Source organism: Mirounga angustirostris, unplaced genomic scaffold, assembly GCF_029215605.1.
Source record: "Mirounga angustirostris isolate CCGP_5_RB_7025 unplaced genomic scaffold, mMirAng1.0.hap1 SCAF_6, whole genome shotgun sequence".
In the NCBI taxonomy this organism is placed as follows: domain Eukaryota; kingdom Metazoa; phylum Chordata; class Mammalia; order Carnivora; family Phocidae; genus Mirounga; species Mirounga angustirostris.
The window spans coordinates 27,372,725-27,389,157 of NW_026991714.1; the positions used below are offsets into that span (position 1 = coordinate 27,372,725).

At 47.8% G+C, this 16,433-nt stretch overlaps 1 protein-coding gene across 1 annotated transcript; it reads right to left on the reverse strand.

The window, feature by feature from the left end:
• Window positions 1-10,675: 10,675 nt before the first annotated feature.
• Window positions 10,676-13,374, reverse strand: LOC123845671 (alpha-1,3-mannosyl-glycoprotein 4-beta-N-acetylglucosaminyltransferase-like protein MGAT4E). The gene is made up of 3 exons (XM_045876380.1): window positions 12,991-13,374; window positions 12,694-12,790; window positions 10,676-11,826 (listed from the first exon to the last, which is right to left on the reverse strand). The coding sequence occupies exons 1-3, from the start codon at window positions 13,372-13,374 to the stop codon at window positions 10,676-10,678; spliced, it is 1,632 nt and encodes a 543-aa protein (XP_045732336.1).
• Window positions 13,375-16,433: the final 3,059 nt, after the last annotated feature.

A 16,433-nucleotide genomic window follows, 5' to 3' on the forward strand; every position in this document is an offset into this window, starting at 1 on the left:
AAACATCAGCACGGACTGGAGGCTCTCGGCCTCAGCAGATAAACCTCCCCAGGTGCCGTCAGTAACGTGAGGAACTTGAGCCGAAATAACCTAAATCTATGCAGCACCTACTCTGCCCCTGACCTTGACAGAGCAAGCACACATGTAGTCAGGAAAGCTCTGGGCTCATGCGCTTCAGTGACCTCAGACGTAAGGTAAACGGGTTCCGTCGCACTGAGCTCGAGTGACAAAAGCACGGGAAGTGCTTACCACGGGGTCAGACACACACAGAGTCATTTGTGTCCCTCCTGATCCCAACCATTTTGTGAAGCGGCATCCCTGTTTTGCAGATGAGGAAACCGCTACCGAAATGGATTGGTCCAAGGTCTAACAGCTAGGACAGGGCCTGGCTGAGACATGGACCTGAGCCCACGTGCTGGGAGAGGCCCTGCTCTTTGGTTGGCCAGAGGGATGGGAGCAGGCAGGAGGTTTGCTGACAGGTGAACCTAATCATCCACAGAACAGCCCCCCCAACCTGGCACTGAGGTGACAGAATGAACAGGGCAAGTTCTGCTGGGGTCAGGAAAGGGAGTGGAGAGGGAAGATGCAAGTGACCAGAAGTTCAAGTGTTGGTAGGAAGGAGTGAGGGGGGAAAGTCAGACCAGCCCTCCCGTTCCTTCTTTCTGCTGGGCCTGCTGTGTCCTCGGGGGCAGGGGGGCGGTGGGCATGATGTGCCTGCCGCAGACTTCAGGCTAAGGGAGAGTCAAAATGACGCGAAGCTGCCTTAGATTCTAGGATTCTATAGCTTTTTCTTTCAACAGATAATAAAATGCCTACTTTGTACTGTGAAGCCTTGGGACACAGGGGTGAACAAATAGGCACGTGGGGCTCTCAGGAAGCACATCCTGTCGGAGCGGGTACCAGATCTTCAACTCTTCCCCAGCTCCAGCTTGAGGTACGCAAAGAGAGCGGGTAGCAGGAGGCCTGGCCTTGTTGCGGGGTGGGCAGGGGAGGCTCCTCTGAGGACCCCTCACTGAAGCGGAGGACAGAGTTAGCCAGAGGAAGGAGGTCTAGGCCAGGAAACAGCCCATGGGGAAGCCCCAGGTCTAACATGAGGTCAGGCCCATGGAAAGAACTGCAGGAACCGCGTGGCTGAGGCCAAGGGAGATGAAATCAGTGAGGCAGTTGTAGGCAGTGTTAAAACAGGTTTACCCCCAGAACTGTGGGGAAGCCCCCGAAGGGACTGTAAGAGGGAATGTCATGACCCAACATGATGTATTCCTTGCCTAAAAATGCTGAGCCCTCACATGCTAATCTCATTTGACTCCCACAGCAACCCTGTGAGGATAATACCTTCATTGACAGATAAGAGCACTTGGGATCACAAAGGTCAAGTGTCTGAGTTCACAGATCTGTCCCACCCCTTTCTCCTTCCCGGACCAGGTAGACACTGCCAATGCCCAAGTGGACTGATGGTGGGGGTGGGCGGGGATGCTGATGCCGGGGGGAGGGGCAGGAAGCCTGGGTGGCCGTCCTGTCTCAGCCCCCTCGGTGATAATAGCTCGGTGGCTGTCCAGGCCTTCTAAAATAGTCCAACCAGAAGGAGGAGAATCATGCCCTGAGGTGTCCTGGTGGGAAAATCTGCCCTCCCCACCCACCCAGGGCTGGGCAGACAACACAAAGGAAATGTCCTACCTGTCCGGGCCTGTCTGAGGCTCTCTAGGAGAGGGGAGGAGTTCAGACCTCCTGGGAGGGCTGATCCTGCCCTGGGGGAAGTGTCAGCAGGGAGCAACTTCCCAGTTTCAAAGGAGCAGGCCCTTGGGAGGGAGTCGTCGCAGCCTGTGGTCCTCTAGGGCTGGGGGTGGGGAGGGAAGAGGCGCCCGGCTGGTCCACGGCTGAGTGTTAGGCACCTTGGTCTCCTAAAGCCAAGGGAGGGGTAAGCAGATGTGCTCTGAGCGTCCAGCATCTGCTCAGGGTGGGGAATCACATTTTAAGATCTCAGCTAGTAAGCAGAGCTGAACTGAAGCCCACGTTTGGGTGACCGCAAGCCTGTGGGCTTCTCATTGAACCGCATTAACCTGGTAAACAGAGTTTACTCATTCCAGGGGAGAGCCTCAAAGGCCTCCAGCAGGATGTGAGTTTAGCGCAGCCCCTCACCTCAGGTGTTTAGCACTCAGTGGGAACTCAGTAAAGGTTTGGACGAATGAGAAACCTGGTGGGAGAGGGATCACTGCCGAGTCCTGGAGCTGGGGCTGGGGGCCGAGGGGAGGGAGGCAGGGGTCTCATCGCGGGGCCCAGGGGCTGGCGGGCTTCTCCCCAACCCTCCCGGAGTAGTGGGTGTCAAGGCTCCCCAGTCTCACCTGAGCACCAGATGCTGTGCTGCCCGGCCCGGGCTTTCTAGCAGGAATCTGGCTACCAAGAGACAAACGCCATTCCCCTACAAGGCAATTCGGAGGACACGAAGCAGCTGCTTTGGATAAAGGATGTGGCAGGCATAAAGGGAGGAGAAGAGGCCAGCAGGGAGACAGCATGGACTGACCTGGAGGAGCCCAGGAGGGATGGGGGGGCTTGTGCTCCCACTTCGCTTTGCTTCCTCCACACCCGCCCCGCAGTCCCACTGCCTGACCAAGGTCCCGGGAAGGGAGGACCCACCTTGCACGGGGAGGGTGGGCGGCACCGGCTGGGTTTGCTGCTGGAGGGGGGGGCTTAGGGGCTGTGGGCTGAGAGGGCCAGGACCCACAGGAATCACCATCGGGGGAAGGGCTGGGTGCTGCAGGCAGCTGGGTGATGACGTCTATGAAGTTTCTTGGCAGCCTTGTCCCTCAGGCCCGGGGAGGGGGGGGGACCGCCCCAGCACGGCCACCTTTGGCTGCACTCCTACCCCAATGGCCTCAGCCAAGGTCTGGGTTGTGGCAATGCTGTGGGACCCCTGCAAACCCCAGGTCATCTGTCTCTCTCATTTATATTTATATATTTTAATCCGTAAAAAGGAGATCGCTCCTACAGTTGTGCTTCTGAAGATTAAACCAGATAAGGTATTCCTATGAGATTTATGAACTAAAGTGACTTTAAAAAGCAAGGGGATTATTCACTCATTCAACAAACACCCACAGAGTTTGGGCAATGGATTTGGAGGTTAAGCAGGAACTCACTGTCCAGACAAATCCAACTCAAGTTGCCCTGGGAGTTCTTTGAAAGGGCCGCCGAGCTGGATCTTGCCAAAGAGGCACGGGTTAGCCATGCAGAAAAGGAGGGAGGGATTCCAGACTGGGTGGGGAGTGTGTGGGCGACAGGGAGCCAAGGCACACTTGATGGGAACTACAGAATCTTTTTGCCCTTTTTTTCTTTGGGTAATTCTAGCAACGCCTAATGCTCACCCAGCGCTTACTAAGTACCTACAATATTCTAAGTGCTTCATGTATTTCTCACCTTAATCCTCACAGCCCTGCTCTTTATTATTCCCACTGTACCTAATGAGAAAACTCAGGTCTGGAGGATAAAGTAACTTCCCAAAGTTGTTCTGCCAGGAAATGACAGCTGAGCTTTGGACCCTGTTAGGCTGACTCTAAAAGCCGCAGATGTAACCACCTACCCTAAGACCTCCTTTTTTTATTTTTATTTTATTTTATTTATTTATTTGTCAGAGAGAGAGAGCCAGCATGGGGGGCAGGGGGCGCAGAGGGAGAAGCAGGCTCCAAGCTGAGTGAAGAGCCCGATGTGGGACTCAATTTCAGGACCCTGGGATCATGACCTGAGCCGACGCTTAACCTACTGAGCTACCCAGGCCTCCCTATAAAACCTCCTTTTTAAGAAGCCTCCTTACTTTTTTCAACCCTCCAAAACATCCTCTTAAAGCAACATTTCCTTTCCTTAAGAATGTCACCCCTCAGGGCACCTGGCTGGCTCAGTCCGAGAGCATGGAACTCTTGATCTCAGGGTCATGAGTTCAAGCCCCATGATCGTGTAGAGATTACTTAAAAAATGTCACCCCTCATCTTCCTCTCACACAAAATCCCAGTTCCTTTAACTTTTTGTAAGAGGGTTTCTGGCTTGTGAGAGGCCAGAGTAAGGTTAGCAGGACATGGAAAGAAGACTTGGAGGGATGTATTTAGGAAGGGACTGGGGCCTAGAATGAACTCAAAATCTGACCTAAAGCTCTGCCTCTCACCGATCCCAAAAAGCCCCAGCAAGGAGTTGGAGAGCAAGAGCAGAATTTGGGCTCAGAGAAGCATCTTGCTTTCTCATAGCCAAGGCTGATCTCCTTAGAGTTCATTTGCCCCCACGGAAAATTAAGGCAACTTTGATCAGTGACTTTCTTGGCTTCCGCTGCCCTAACCCTCACTTGAAACAGGGAGCAGAGCATCCACTTTAAGAGACAATGCGGGGCACCTGGGTGGCTCAGTCGGTTAAGCACCTTTGGCTCAAGTCACCATCATCTCAGGCTCCCTGCTCAGCTGGGAGTCTGCTTCTCCCTCTGCCCCTCCCCCTGCACTTGCTTTCTCTTTCTCTCTGTCTCTCTCAAATAAATAAATAAAAATCTTTAAAAAATTTTAAAAAAAGGAGAGAAAGAATGTTCCAGAGAAGGAGGTGGTGGGGAAGGTAGGCCTATAAGGCTCAATCAGACACATGGCAGCCACAAGGCCCGCACCCTCCAAACCTTCGCTGGGACTTTTTAAAAAGAGGTCTGAGGAAGCACATCATTCTCAGTACTCATCACCAGAGCCCCTGTAATCATTCCCCAGTGATGTGGGTTGCTTTCTTTCCTAACTGCATTTCATCTGCCAACCCCATAATGACTCACCTCATCATTTACCTTTACCATTCAGCTACTTCAAGGTAAGACCCCACAACCCAGCACATGGGAAGGAGGCCAGTCTCGGGGAGCTGGCACGCCCACGCTGGGGTCTGTGACTTTGACCCACACTGCAGCTTCGTTCAGTCACACCCAGCCGGGACCTGACCTGCGCTACACCCTGAATCCTAAACTGTAGCAATCCCTTTCGGTTCTTCAACCTTTGGATACCCTAATCCATAGGGACAGGGCTTCCTTTTGAATTATAACACTCCTTGTAAATCATTAGATGGCTTATCCTAAATGGCTCGGTTCTTCAGGAGGACATTAAGCCCCAAATAGGGTGGGGGCGTCAATAGGAGGACGACGTCAGCCTCTGAAAGTGGAGCTAATGAATGGAACAGATCCATTCCGCCATCTCTGCAGACTAATCCGTGCTCAGAGATGGTTTGCATTACTGATAGAGATGAGGGTGTGTCCTGAGAATCCATCTAAGTGATTAGTGCTTCTGAAGTGAAAATGATTGCCAGAGTATCCAAGAACGTCGTAACCTAATCAAGGGTGCTGTAACCTGAGCTACAACTGGTAACCTGGGAAAGCCTCCCCAGAGCGGAGCGGGGTCATCGCTCGTTGTTTTCTAAAATTGTGTTTTTAGGGGCGCCTGGGGGGCTCAGTCGGTGAAGCGTCTGCCCTCGGCTCAGGTCATGATCCCAGGGTCCTGGACACGAGCCCCACATCGGGCTCCCTGCTCAGCGGGGAGCCTGCTTCTCCCTCTCCCTCTGCCTGCTGCTCCCCCTGCTTGTGCTCTCTTTTTCTCTCTGTCAAATAAATAAATAAAATCTTTAACAAATAAAAATAAAATTGTGTTTTTATATCTTTTGAATTAGTTACCAGCATTTTAAAAATTGAGATGTCTAGGGGATTAGTCGGTAGAACATGAAACTCCCGATCTCAGGGTCATGAGTTCGAGCCCCACATTGGGTGTAGAGCTTACTTTAAAACCTTAAAAAAAATAAAAATAAAAAGTCGAGCAGTCTAACATAAAAATTGGGATTTCCATCTTCTCCTGAGAAATCGCCAGATCTGGCAACACAGGGCCCACATGCCTACAGGGCACCCATCCAGGAAAGCTGAGCAGCCCTTCACACGGGGCTACAGAGCCCCAGGCCACAGGCCTCACCACTTTCCACTGTCTCCCAGACACCGAGGCTGAGGACAACTGCCAGTTAGGACAACAGTGTTATTACTTGGTTCTTACCCCAGGCTTTGCTTCACCCACCTATGTTACCTCAGGGTCCCCGTGACACGGGAATAAGGCCCAGCCACTGTCCAAGGAGAAGGTGCCCTGATAAGATCTTAGTCCCCTTCCTTGACTTATTCACTTACACTTTCTGCCTGGAATACCCTTCCCTCCACTTCCCTGCCTGAGAAATACCTCATCCGTTTGCCTGTCACCTCCTCTGTGAAACTCTCCCTAAAGATTCCAGGCACAGTCAGTCCCTCGCTCCACTGGGCACTGTGCCCCCTGAATGCTGTATTTTAGTTGTCCCTCACACTAGAGCAAGAGCTCTTTAAGCCAGAGTCTGCAGCCTCTTACCTCTTACCCTGGTGCCCAGGACCCTACATAGAATGCTCCTTGGCTCATAGAGGTCACTCTGTGGAAAAGTTTGAACGTGAGCCGAAGTGATAGGTCTACACTGGGGTGGACATGAAAATAGAAAACCACAGAGGCTGAAGCACTTTGGGTGGAGAAGTGCAAGATTTGGTAAAAGCATTTTAAACAAGCCATTCCAGGTGATTCTGATGCAAGTGGTTCATAGACCACTTTTTGAAAACACTGTTTTAAGATTTTGAGTTTATGTATGTAAGGTAACCATGGCCAGAAATAGACGTCTCTGGAGGGGTGTACCGGCTTTTGGAGCAAGCTAAAGAATTTGGTTTTAGACATGTTGAGCTCGAGATGACAGTGGAAGAGCCAAGTAGAGGGTATCCATCATTGACTGGAGAGAAGACACTGAGGCTCCCATTGGAGACCTCAGAGGATGCTGCTGACTTAGGTACCACCTGAAAGCTCCTTCGGGCAACTCTGAGCGTGATTGGGAAATTGGAGAAAGAAGATATAGATGATGAAGAGTAAAGGGCCTTGGAATATTCCCATGTTTAGGGATGGGCGGAGGAAACAGTGTCAATGACAGGGATCGCCAATCAGAGGCATGTGGAAATATAGACTGGTGTAGGATTTGTGGAAGAAAGGTGGGAAAGAGAAGGGAAGAGGGGAGAAAGAAAAGGGAAGTGGGAAGTGTCATTTATTTATTAAGTATCTATTATATTCCAGGTGCTGAGATGGACACCTGTCCATATTTCCTTGTTTAATTCTAACTGGATTCTCCATTTTTGACCCCCTTCAGAGTAGTCTGCACAGCAGTAGCAATCTTTCCAAAGCACAGCACAGGTCATTTTGCTCTCCTGCTTGAAACTCTTCCTTCATTCTCTGTTGCCATCAGTGTAGCTGAAACCCCTTCATGTACTTCTACAGTTGTTGTTGTTTTTAAATAACTGCTTTATGGAGATTTAACTCGCATACCATAAAATTCGCTTTTTTTTTTTTTTTTTTTTTTTGAGAGAGAGACAGAGAGCACAAGCAAGGGTTGGGGCAGAGGGAGAGGGAGAGAGAAAATCTCAAGCAAGCTCTATGCTCAGCATGGAGCCCAATGCAGGGACTCGATCCCACAACCCTGAGATCATGACCTGAGCTGAAATCAAGTCAGATGCTTAACTGACTGAGCCACCTGGGCGCCCCAAGTTCACATTTTAAAGTACACAATTCAGTAGTTTTTAGTATATTCACAGAGTTGTGCAACCATTACCACAACCAATTTTAGAACATTTTCTTTTCTTTTTTTAAATTTATTTGTCAGAGAGAGAGAGAGCACAAGCAGAGGGAGCAGGCAGAGGGAGAAGCAGGCTCCCCGCTGAGCAAAGAGCCCCATGTGAGACTTGATCCCCAGGGCCCTGGGATCATGGCCGGAGCTGAAGGCAGATGCTTAACTGACTGAGCCACCCAGGCGCCCCGAACTTATAACCTTAAGATCAAGGGTTGCACACTCTACCGACTGAGCTAGCCAGGTGCCCCTAATTTTAGGACATTTTCATCACTGTAAAAGACACCCATACCCATTAGAAGTCATTTTCTTTCTTTTTTTTTAAGATTTATTAATTTGAGGGTCGCCTGGGTGGCTCAGTCGTTGAGTCTACCTTCAGCTCAGGTCATGATCCCAGGGTCCTGGGATTGAGCCCCACATGGGGCTCCCTGCTCCACGGGAAGCCTGCTTCTCCCTCTCCCACTCCCCCTGCTCGTGTTCCCTCTCTCACTGTGTCTCTCTCTGTCAAATAAATAAAATCTTTAAAAAAAAAGAAGACTTATTAATTTGAGAGAGAGAGTGAGAGTGTGTGGGTGGGGGGAGGGGCAGAGGGAAAGGGAGAGGGAAAGAATCCCAAGCAGACTCCCTGCTGAGCAGAGAGCCCAATGTGGGGCTCCATCTCACCACCTTGAGATCATGACCTGAGCCGAAATCAAGCATTGGGCACTTAACCGACTGAGCCACCCAGGGGCCCCTAGAAGTCATTTTCCATTTCCCTTTTCCTTAGCCCTGGCTATTAATCTACTTCGGTTTCTATGGATTTGCTTAGTCTGGACATTTCCTACATATGGAATCCTATGATATGTGGCCTTTTGTGACTGATTTCTTTCATGTAGCATAATGGTTCATAAATGCTGTAGCATATATCAGTACTCCATTCCTTTTTATGGCCAACTACTGTTTCATTGTATGGATATATACTTCATTCTGCATATCCTTTCATCAGTTGGACATGTAGATTGTTTTCACTTTTTGGTCATTATGATACTGCTATGAACATTCGTCTTAGCATGGATGTAAGTTTCATTTTCCTGAGTATAGACCTAGGAGTGGAATTGCTGGATCACACGGTAATCTGTTGAACATTTTGAGGAACTGCTAAACACTTTCTCAAAGTGGCTGTACCGTTTCACAACCCCACCAGCAACGGATGTGGGTCCCAATTTCTCTAAATCCTCACCAACACTTATTTTTCCATGTTTTTTTTTTTTAATTAGGGCCTTCCTAGTGGGTGTTAAGTGGTATCTCATTGTGGTTTTGACTTGCAATACCCTGCATCTTCTAATGTGCTTAGTGGCCATTTGTACATCTTCTTTGGAGAAATCTCTATTCAAATCCTTTGCGCATCTTTAATGGGTTGTGTTTTTATTATTGAGTGTAAGAGTTCTTTATAATATTCTGAATGCCAGTCTCTTATCAGATATATGATTTGCAAATATTTTCTTCCATCCTGTGTGTTGTCATTTCACTGTCTTGATGGTGTCCTGTGAATTACAAAAGTTTTTTATTTTGATAAAGTCCAATTATCTATTCTTTGATTGTTGATATTGGATTGTTGCTGTTGGTATCATATCCCAATATACCGTTGCCTAATCCAAGGTCAGAGTGATTTACGCCTTATATTTTCCTCTAAGATTTTTAGTTTTTGTTCTTACATTTAGGTCTATGATCCATCTGGGGGTCAATTTTTTATATGGTGTGAGGTAGGGGTCTAACTTCATTCTTTTGCATGTAGATATACAGTTGTTCCAACCCCATTTGTTGAAAAGACTATTCTTTCACCCATTGAATTGTCTGTGACCCTTCTCAAGCTGGTCCTCTCTCAGTCCTGTGGCTTCATCTTCTGCTCCATCCCTTCTCCAGCTTGCACTCCATCTCCTGTCCCACTAAATGATTTGTGTTTTCCTAAATGAGCCATGTCCTTTCTCACCTCTGGCCTACTTCTTGGCATGCTGTTTCTTTTACTGGAAAAAGCTCCCCGACCTTCTTCCCACATTACCTGGATATCTTCTCTAATTATCTGTCAGGTCTAGGCTTAGATACCATATTTTCCAAGAGGCCTTTCCTAAGCCCCCAAGAATATTTTAGGAAGAGCAGGTCTGTGCTTCCAAAAGACCATGTACTTAACCCTGACAGGGGCTTTTTTTGTGTGCCTGGCACATAGTAGGCACTCAGTAAGTATCTGAGGAATGAATGAATCCCAGAAGTCAAGGAAGAAGGCTGTTTCAAGAAGGAACGGTAGTTAGTATTGTGTATTGCTGCAGAGCTTAGGGGAATGAGCTCTGAAAAAATGCATCTGGGTTTTGACTATTTTTGTCACTACCAATAGGGAAGAGTTTCAGTAGTATTGTGGATGTAGAAGCCAGTGGGGGAGTTAAGGAGTGAATTGCTGACGAGAAAGTGAAGTTTTAATTACAAACTACTTATGTCCAAGCTTGTTTGTGAGGAAAGGATAAAATAGATGGGCACCATGAAACAGCTTAAAAGGATAGAGTTAAGGGCTTGGTTTTATTGCTATCAGTCCATCTGCCGCTTTCCTGAATTTCAGAGAATTTGACGTCTAATAAGAGTCACTTTCTTGGCTTCTTATATCAATTTTAGGGACACCCCAGGATTTCCCCATTTACCCTCCTACTACCACATTACACTCCCCCCACCTCTGACTATGTGTCAAAATAGGAGTGTGTATATTTACACACTCTGTGCTGATCTCAGCAACCCAAAAATCTAACCATTCTGGGATTGACCAAGGCCTTTCCCCAAGTTGGGCTAAGCTATATCTGCTCCCAGAAAAAGATATCCTATAAGAATCACTTGTCTGGGTAGAAAAAGGAAGGAGCCGGTCTCTTGGCATCATGGTGGCACCAAAGGAACCATAGAGTCTCCTCTCTCTGCCCCTCATTCCCTGGCATCTCCCCTATGTCAGTCAGATAGACTGGAATGGAATGGCTTTAAGACTTTAATTTTTTACACCCTTACTGATTTACCTCCAACTCCGAGCTGCTTCCATATCTTTGGTATTTTGCTCCCAGAGGTAAATATGCCTGATTATAAGACCACCAACCTGATCAGCCTTCACCACCAGCCTTACGCAGCTCACATTGTGCCCCATCCTTTTCAGAAATATCTCCTGATTCATCTGCCCTTCGAAGAGATGGCCCAGCAAGGTGAAGCTGGTACAGTATTGAGGCATTCCCTCAGGGTCGTAGCCCAGTTCCACTTGCCCCTTCTTCAGGGTGTACTTTCCATCCACGATGGTGCCTGTCAATACTTGCACTTTGCTCAAGCTCGCCGGATGGTTCAAAATGACTGTCAGGTGGTTCCCTGCACTAACATTGTGGGTCCAGAAGAATGACTCGTCCAGGGTGTAGGCTTCCCAGGGGAAATGAACATCAAAAACCTTCATATCCGTGAAAATGGCTCCAGGTGGGTTGTCAGGAACATAGGGGTTCTTTTTCTGAACTGGTGTGGCCTTCTGGGTGTCATTAGAGATGTGGTAGGAGAACCTGTGGTAGAAAAGGAAAGGTCTGCAGATGATTGGGTTTTTCTGAGCTAGGAGGGTACGGAAGTGGGGGATCAGCCTGTCAAGGGGCTTCTCCTTGTAGAAAAGAAGTAAGAAATGGGCCAGGAGTGGGAGGTCTTTGCTGTGGAAGAGTTTGCCAAGGATGCCCATATTAGAGAACTCCAGTAGCACCCATGGGTTGGACCTCATGGTGTTCACCTTCCAATGAATGTGGGTGATAAAGTTGGGGGCAGAAAAGACATTGTCCTCCAGTAACAGGAAGTATTCAGAGAGCCTTGTGGCAAAGCTCATGAGGAAGGCGTGATCTATATTCTGCTTAGAGTAGAATTCCCCATGATGGGCCTCGTTCCTCATGTCATCCACGGAGGGGTAGGCGTCAGGAGGAGCATGGATCAGTAGCAACTGCCCTGCCAAGATCTGTGGGCTGAAGAGGGTTGAAATATGGAGAACGGTTTCTCTGAGCCCGGTGAGGTCAGAATGTGCCAGGTGGACCAGCACTGTGAGACGTTTCTGCTCAATCTTAGAGGAAGCACGGAACAGAGAGACCAGTGTGTACAAGAGCCTTCTTTGATCTGGTTGTGGCACTGAGGAGATGCCCACTGTCAGCCATGCTAAGGAGAGGCCAAAGAGGGACAATTGTCAGTGTATACTGGGTTGGTGGTAAAGGTGCTCAGAGGGCTAGGGGTTGGGATGCTCTTTGGGACCTACTCTGTTTCTTTCTTTCCTCTCCTATTTCTATTCTATGCTCTCTTTTGGGGATGCTTAGATCGTTGCTACTCAGAATGTGGTCCTTAGTCCAGTAACATCAGTCTCATCTGGAAGCTTATTAGAAATGCAGAATCTGGGTTCCTAGATAAACAGAATCTGCATTTTAACAGTATCACCAAGAACTTAATATGCACGTTTAAGTTTGAGAAGCACTAAGCTAGGTGATACTGAGTCCCCGTGGGTCCCTTTGTGTCTTCTTTGAGCCAGAATTTTGTAGCACATGGTTTAGGTGCTCAGTAAGTATTAGCTAATATTACAGATATTATCATTCTTTTTGTTTTATCCAGTTCATCTTCCCAAAGCTCACCTTTAGGTGAAAGGAAAAGCAGTTCTTCATAAGTCAGGAACCCCAGGTTCCTGTCCCAGTTCTGCCACTGATTGTGTGACCTTGGGCAAGTCCCTTCACTCCTGAGCTTAGATCCTGATCCACAAAACTGAGGGATTTGGACTATGACTCTAAGGCCCCTTCTAACCCAAATGTTCTCTAATCCAACGATTCTGCCTTCCTATAACAATTATCTTTTCCTTCTTCTTCTTCATTCCTGATATATAAATGTCATGGTGGGGAGAGAATTGTCTGCCAGATTCAAATATTCCTGGGCACAGTCCTGCCTTTTCTCTCTCCCTTCTTTCTTTCCTTCCTAACTACCTCACTTCTCTTGATGTTCCTACTTTCCCTAGGATCCCCCATTCTCCTCCTTGGAACTCACTCTTTCTTCTCTGCTGAATTGTTTTAAAATATTCGAAGGTAAGATTGTGCCAGTCTTCTAGTGGTCTCGGGTCTTTCCTTTTGTCATAATTGTCCTCCTAGAGCATTGACAAAAGGCAAAACATGTACCTCCTTTCATAAAAAGAATAGGGTTTAGCCCCTAGAGGCTTCTCATAAGCTTTTCCAGGAAAGAGAGGGAATGGATCACCCTCCCCAGAGTGAACCCAGCACATTCTCAGGATGTCTGACCACTGGCCAAAGTGTGGAGGGCTCCAGCTCTATTTGCTCTCTTCCTTACCTTAACAAATATTGGGGGTGGGGGAGCAGCTTCTTTATGGACCGACGGGTCCAAGTTCATATCCCAACTCCCTTTGGAGCTTCCTGCTCTCAGGTGAAGGGTACAGGTGCTTTGAGAAACTACCTGTTCATACCATTCCCACGCTACATCCTCAATTCCCACACGGAGAGCAAGGGTTGCTACCTGGCCTTTGATAGCCATCATGTTTTGATCATCTTCAATTTCCTCGGGGATTTTCAAAGTGATGAAGAGCCACAGGAATCCGATGCCCACTGACGTTATGAAGCAGCGCCTGACAGAACACCGCATGGTGTCTGTAGGGTGTGGTTCCTGTAGCAAAAAGTCAACATGGACAGCAGCTGGGCACTCTCTCCATTTGTCCATGCCTAGAACTTCTTCGTCCTCTGGAAGCTTTCCCCCACACAATCCCCCATATTCTATCCTTCCTCCTCCTCATTGTTAACTTAATTCCAAAGCCTGCCTTTTTATCTGAGCTGGGAACCTGATGGAATATAATAGCCTTATTCCCTGACTAAAGAAAAAATGTCACCTGTCCTGCGAATTCTGCTGCCTTCTCTTTATAGGTTTGTTTGGAGATTCAACTTTCCCAAAGTTTTCCCTTCTCGAGATGAGGAAGGTCAGCAGGGGCTTCAGTGATGAGGCCCTTTAATCTTGGAAAACAGATGCTACCACCTACCCTTGCTATTTTAAAAAACAGTCAGTTTATTAAAATAGCTGAACTTGAAGTATTGCTAAATGCTAGGCAATTTGGTGACTTTCTTACCTTTTAATAAAGGATATCCTTAATTTATTCCCATCTTTATTTTTTTTTTTAAAGATTTTATTTATTTATTTGAGACAGAGAGAATGAGAGACAGAGAGCATGAGAGGGAGGAGGGTCAGAGGGAGAAGCAGACTCCCTGCCGAGCAGGGAGCCCGATGCGGGACTCGATCCCGGGACTCCAGGATCATGACCTGAGCCGAAGGCAGTCGCTTAACCGACTGAGCCACCCAGGCGCCCCTATTCCCATCTTTAATCTTACTCACATACCTTGATCATAATATGATTCTGTTAGAGTGAAAAAAGAATTCTTTTGTAAATTTTGGGCTTTGGACTTCAGGCCAATTCAGCCTCAAAAGCACTTGTCTACCGCTTTCTTCCTCTGTTTCAGTGTCTTTTCTCCAGTGAGAATGTGTTTCCCTGATTGTTTCTAAATGATCAGAGGAAAGGCTCTAATATGCCTCATCACCTGCTCTTGATTCTTTCCCTCTATGTTCAGTACACAAAAGAAAAGAAATGGTAGTCGGTAATTTCTGTGTTTCTGAGGCTGTAATATTCTCGAATCTCCCTGTTTTCTGGATCCTTGCCAGTGCAGGATTTCCACAGAGGTTAACGTGCTTCTCTCCCTTAACTATTTAGCTTTTTGGTAAGAGTTTAAGGGTAAAACTTATACATGGTAGGAAGGCTTCACAGAGTAAACTTTTCTTACCTGGTTTCCTTAAGCCAGGACTTCGAGTCACTTAGATGATTCAGATACAAACCACTTGATGTCAAAGAGATCGGCTTCTTTTCTCCAGAACGTAAATACAAGGATACATATCCGGATTAAAAGGCTTTCCAGTGACAGCTGACGGAGTTTATTGCCACAGCCACAGCTCCGTTCTCCTCTGCCCCTCCTGGGTCACTTACCAGTCACGGCCAGAGGACCGCCCTCTTGTAGCCCTCTGAGTTCCACAGACTTCTGGAAGAGGCAGGAGAGAGAGGAAGAGAGAGCTGGGGTGCGGGGACCAATCACTCCAGGCGCAATGACAGAGAGGGTGAGGCCAGCAAAGCAAGTCTTCTAGCTTTGAGCTAAGCCCCCTCTGTGATGTTACTCCTGTTCCCCCTCCACCTACTGCCCCACCATCAGGGCAGGTAGAGGACTTACTAGGGTGCAGGTGCGCGCTTCAGAACTGGGAGCTAGTATTCATTTCAAAGACCAGCATCGGCATCTTTTAAGAGAACAGAGATGCCAAGAACTATCAAACCTCCCTGCCGCCATGCCCTCCACTTCCCTGAACCTGAACACCATACGCCCCTCTTCCAGTGGTTGTGCCCTGACTCCCACCCCCTCTCACCGCGTCAGGTGCTTCACCCCTGCAACGACCCTCTTTCTCTTCTGCATTACTCTCTTTCTCCCTCTCTGCTGGACCATTCCCGACATCTTGACAAGGAGCTCCACTCCGTTCTGGTAGGAAAGAAGGCAAAAAGCAAAATCCTGCTCTAAATTCATGCTCTCTGAATCCTGCCCATTCCTTTGCAACCCTAACACAGCAAAACTCCTTGAAAGCCTTGCCTCTATTATGTTGCCCCACTTCGTGATGTTTTCTTTCCTCTTATTCAACCTCTCTGCAACTTTTTTTTTATATTTTATTTATTTATTTGACAGAGAGAGAGATAGTGAGAGCAGGAACACAAGCAGGGGAGTGGGAGAGGGAGAGGCAGGCCTCCTGTCGAGCAGGGAGCCCAATGTGGGGCTCGATCCCAGGATCCTGGGATCATGACCTGAGCCGAAGGCAGACGCTTAATGACTGAGCCACCCAGATGCCCCCTCTCTACAACTTCTGACATGGTTGACTACTGCCTCCTCCTCGAAACACTTTCTTCCCTGATATCATTCTTGCCACACTGATTGTTTTGTCTGTTTCCTTCCTGGCTCATCCTCTTCCCAACTTGTCAATGTTAGGAGTGTCCTAGGGCTCTGTCCTTGGCTCTCTTCTTCCTACCCGCTCTCCCTAGGTGTTCTTACCCAGTCCCATGGCTTTAAGTATGATATATTATATATGTATGTGTGTGTAACTATATACATATATACAGTACATGTATATATATTTATAGATGTGTACACATTATTCCATATCTACAGGCTTAAACATATATAAGCCTGTGGGTATATACATATATATACGCACACACTGATAACCCGGGGCTGATCTTATCTGCAGCTCTGACCCCTTGTTCTGAGCTCCAGATACCTGACTATTGAACATCTCCATTTGGATGAATAAGAGGTATCTCAGCTTTAACAGAGCCAAAACAGAACCACAGATTTGACGTACCTCTCCAATCTCTTCCTCCCCAAGTTTTCCCCATCTCAGTCAACAGTACCATCCTTTGCCCATTTACTCAGGGGAAGAATCGACAAGTCATCCTTGATGCGTCTCTCTTTAACACTCTACATTCAATCTAGTTAGTTGTGTTACCTTTTCCTTCAAAATGTATCCCCAGCATGACCTTTACTCACCCACCTCTATGGCTACAACATGAGTCTGGGCCACTGCAATGCCTGTCTGGACTATTGTAACCACCTTCTAATTGGCTCCTCACCTCCACCCCTGTTCTGCAGTCTATTCTCCATGTGGCAGAGAGACATTTTACTCATTTCTTTATTTTTTAAAGATTT

What these genes read in the sequence shown, in the direction of transcription:
- LOC123845671 (XM_045876380.1), bottom strand. Translation starts at nt 13,374, where the DNA reads ATGGACAAATGGAGAGAGTGCCCAGCTGCTGTCCATGTTGACTTTTTG. An exon ending in CACCCCCAATATTTGTTAAG is followed by an intron (nt 12,791 to 12,990) that starts GTAAGGAAGAGA and finishes TCAATGCTCTAG; the next exon opens with GAGGACAATTATGACAAAAG. An exon ending in AATTCAGCAGAGAAGAAAGA is followed by an intron (nt 11,827 to 12,693) that starts GTGAGTTCCAAG and finishes GCCTCTCCTTAG; the next exon opens with CATGGCTGACAGTGGGCATC.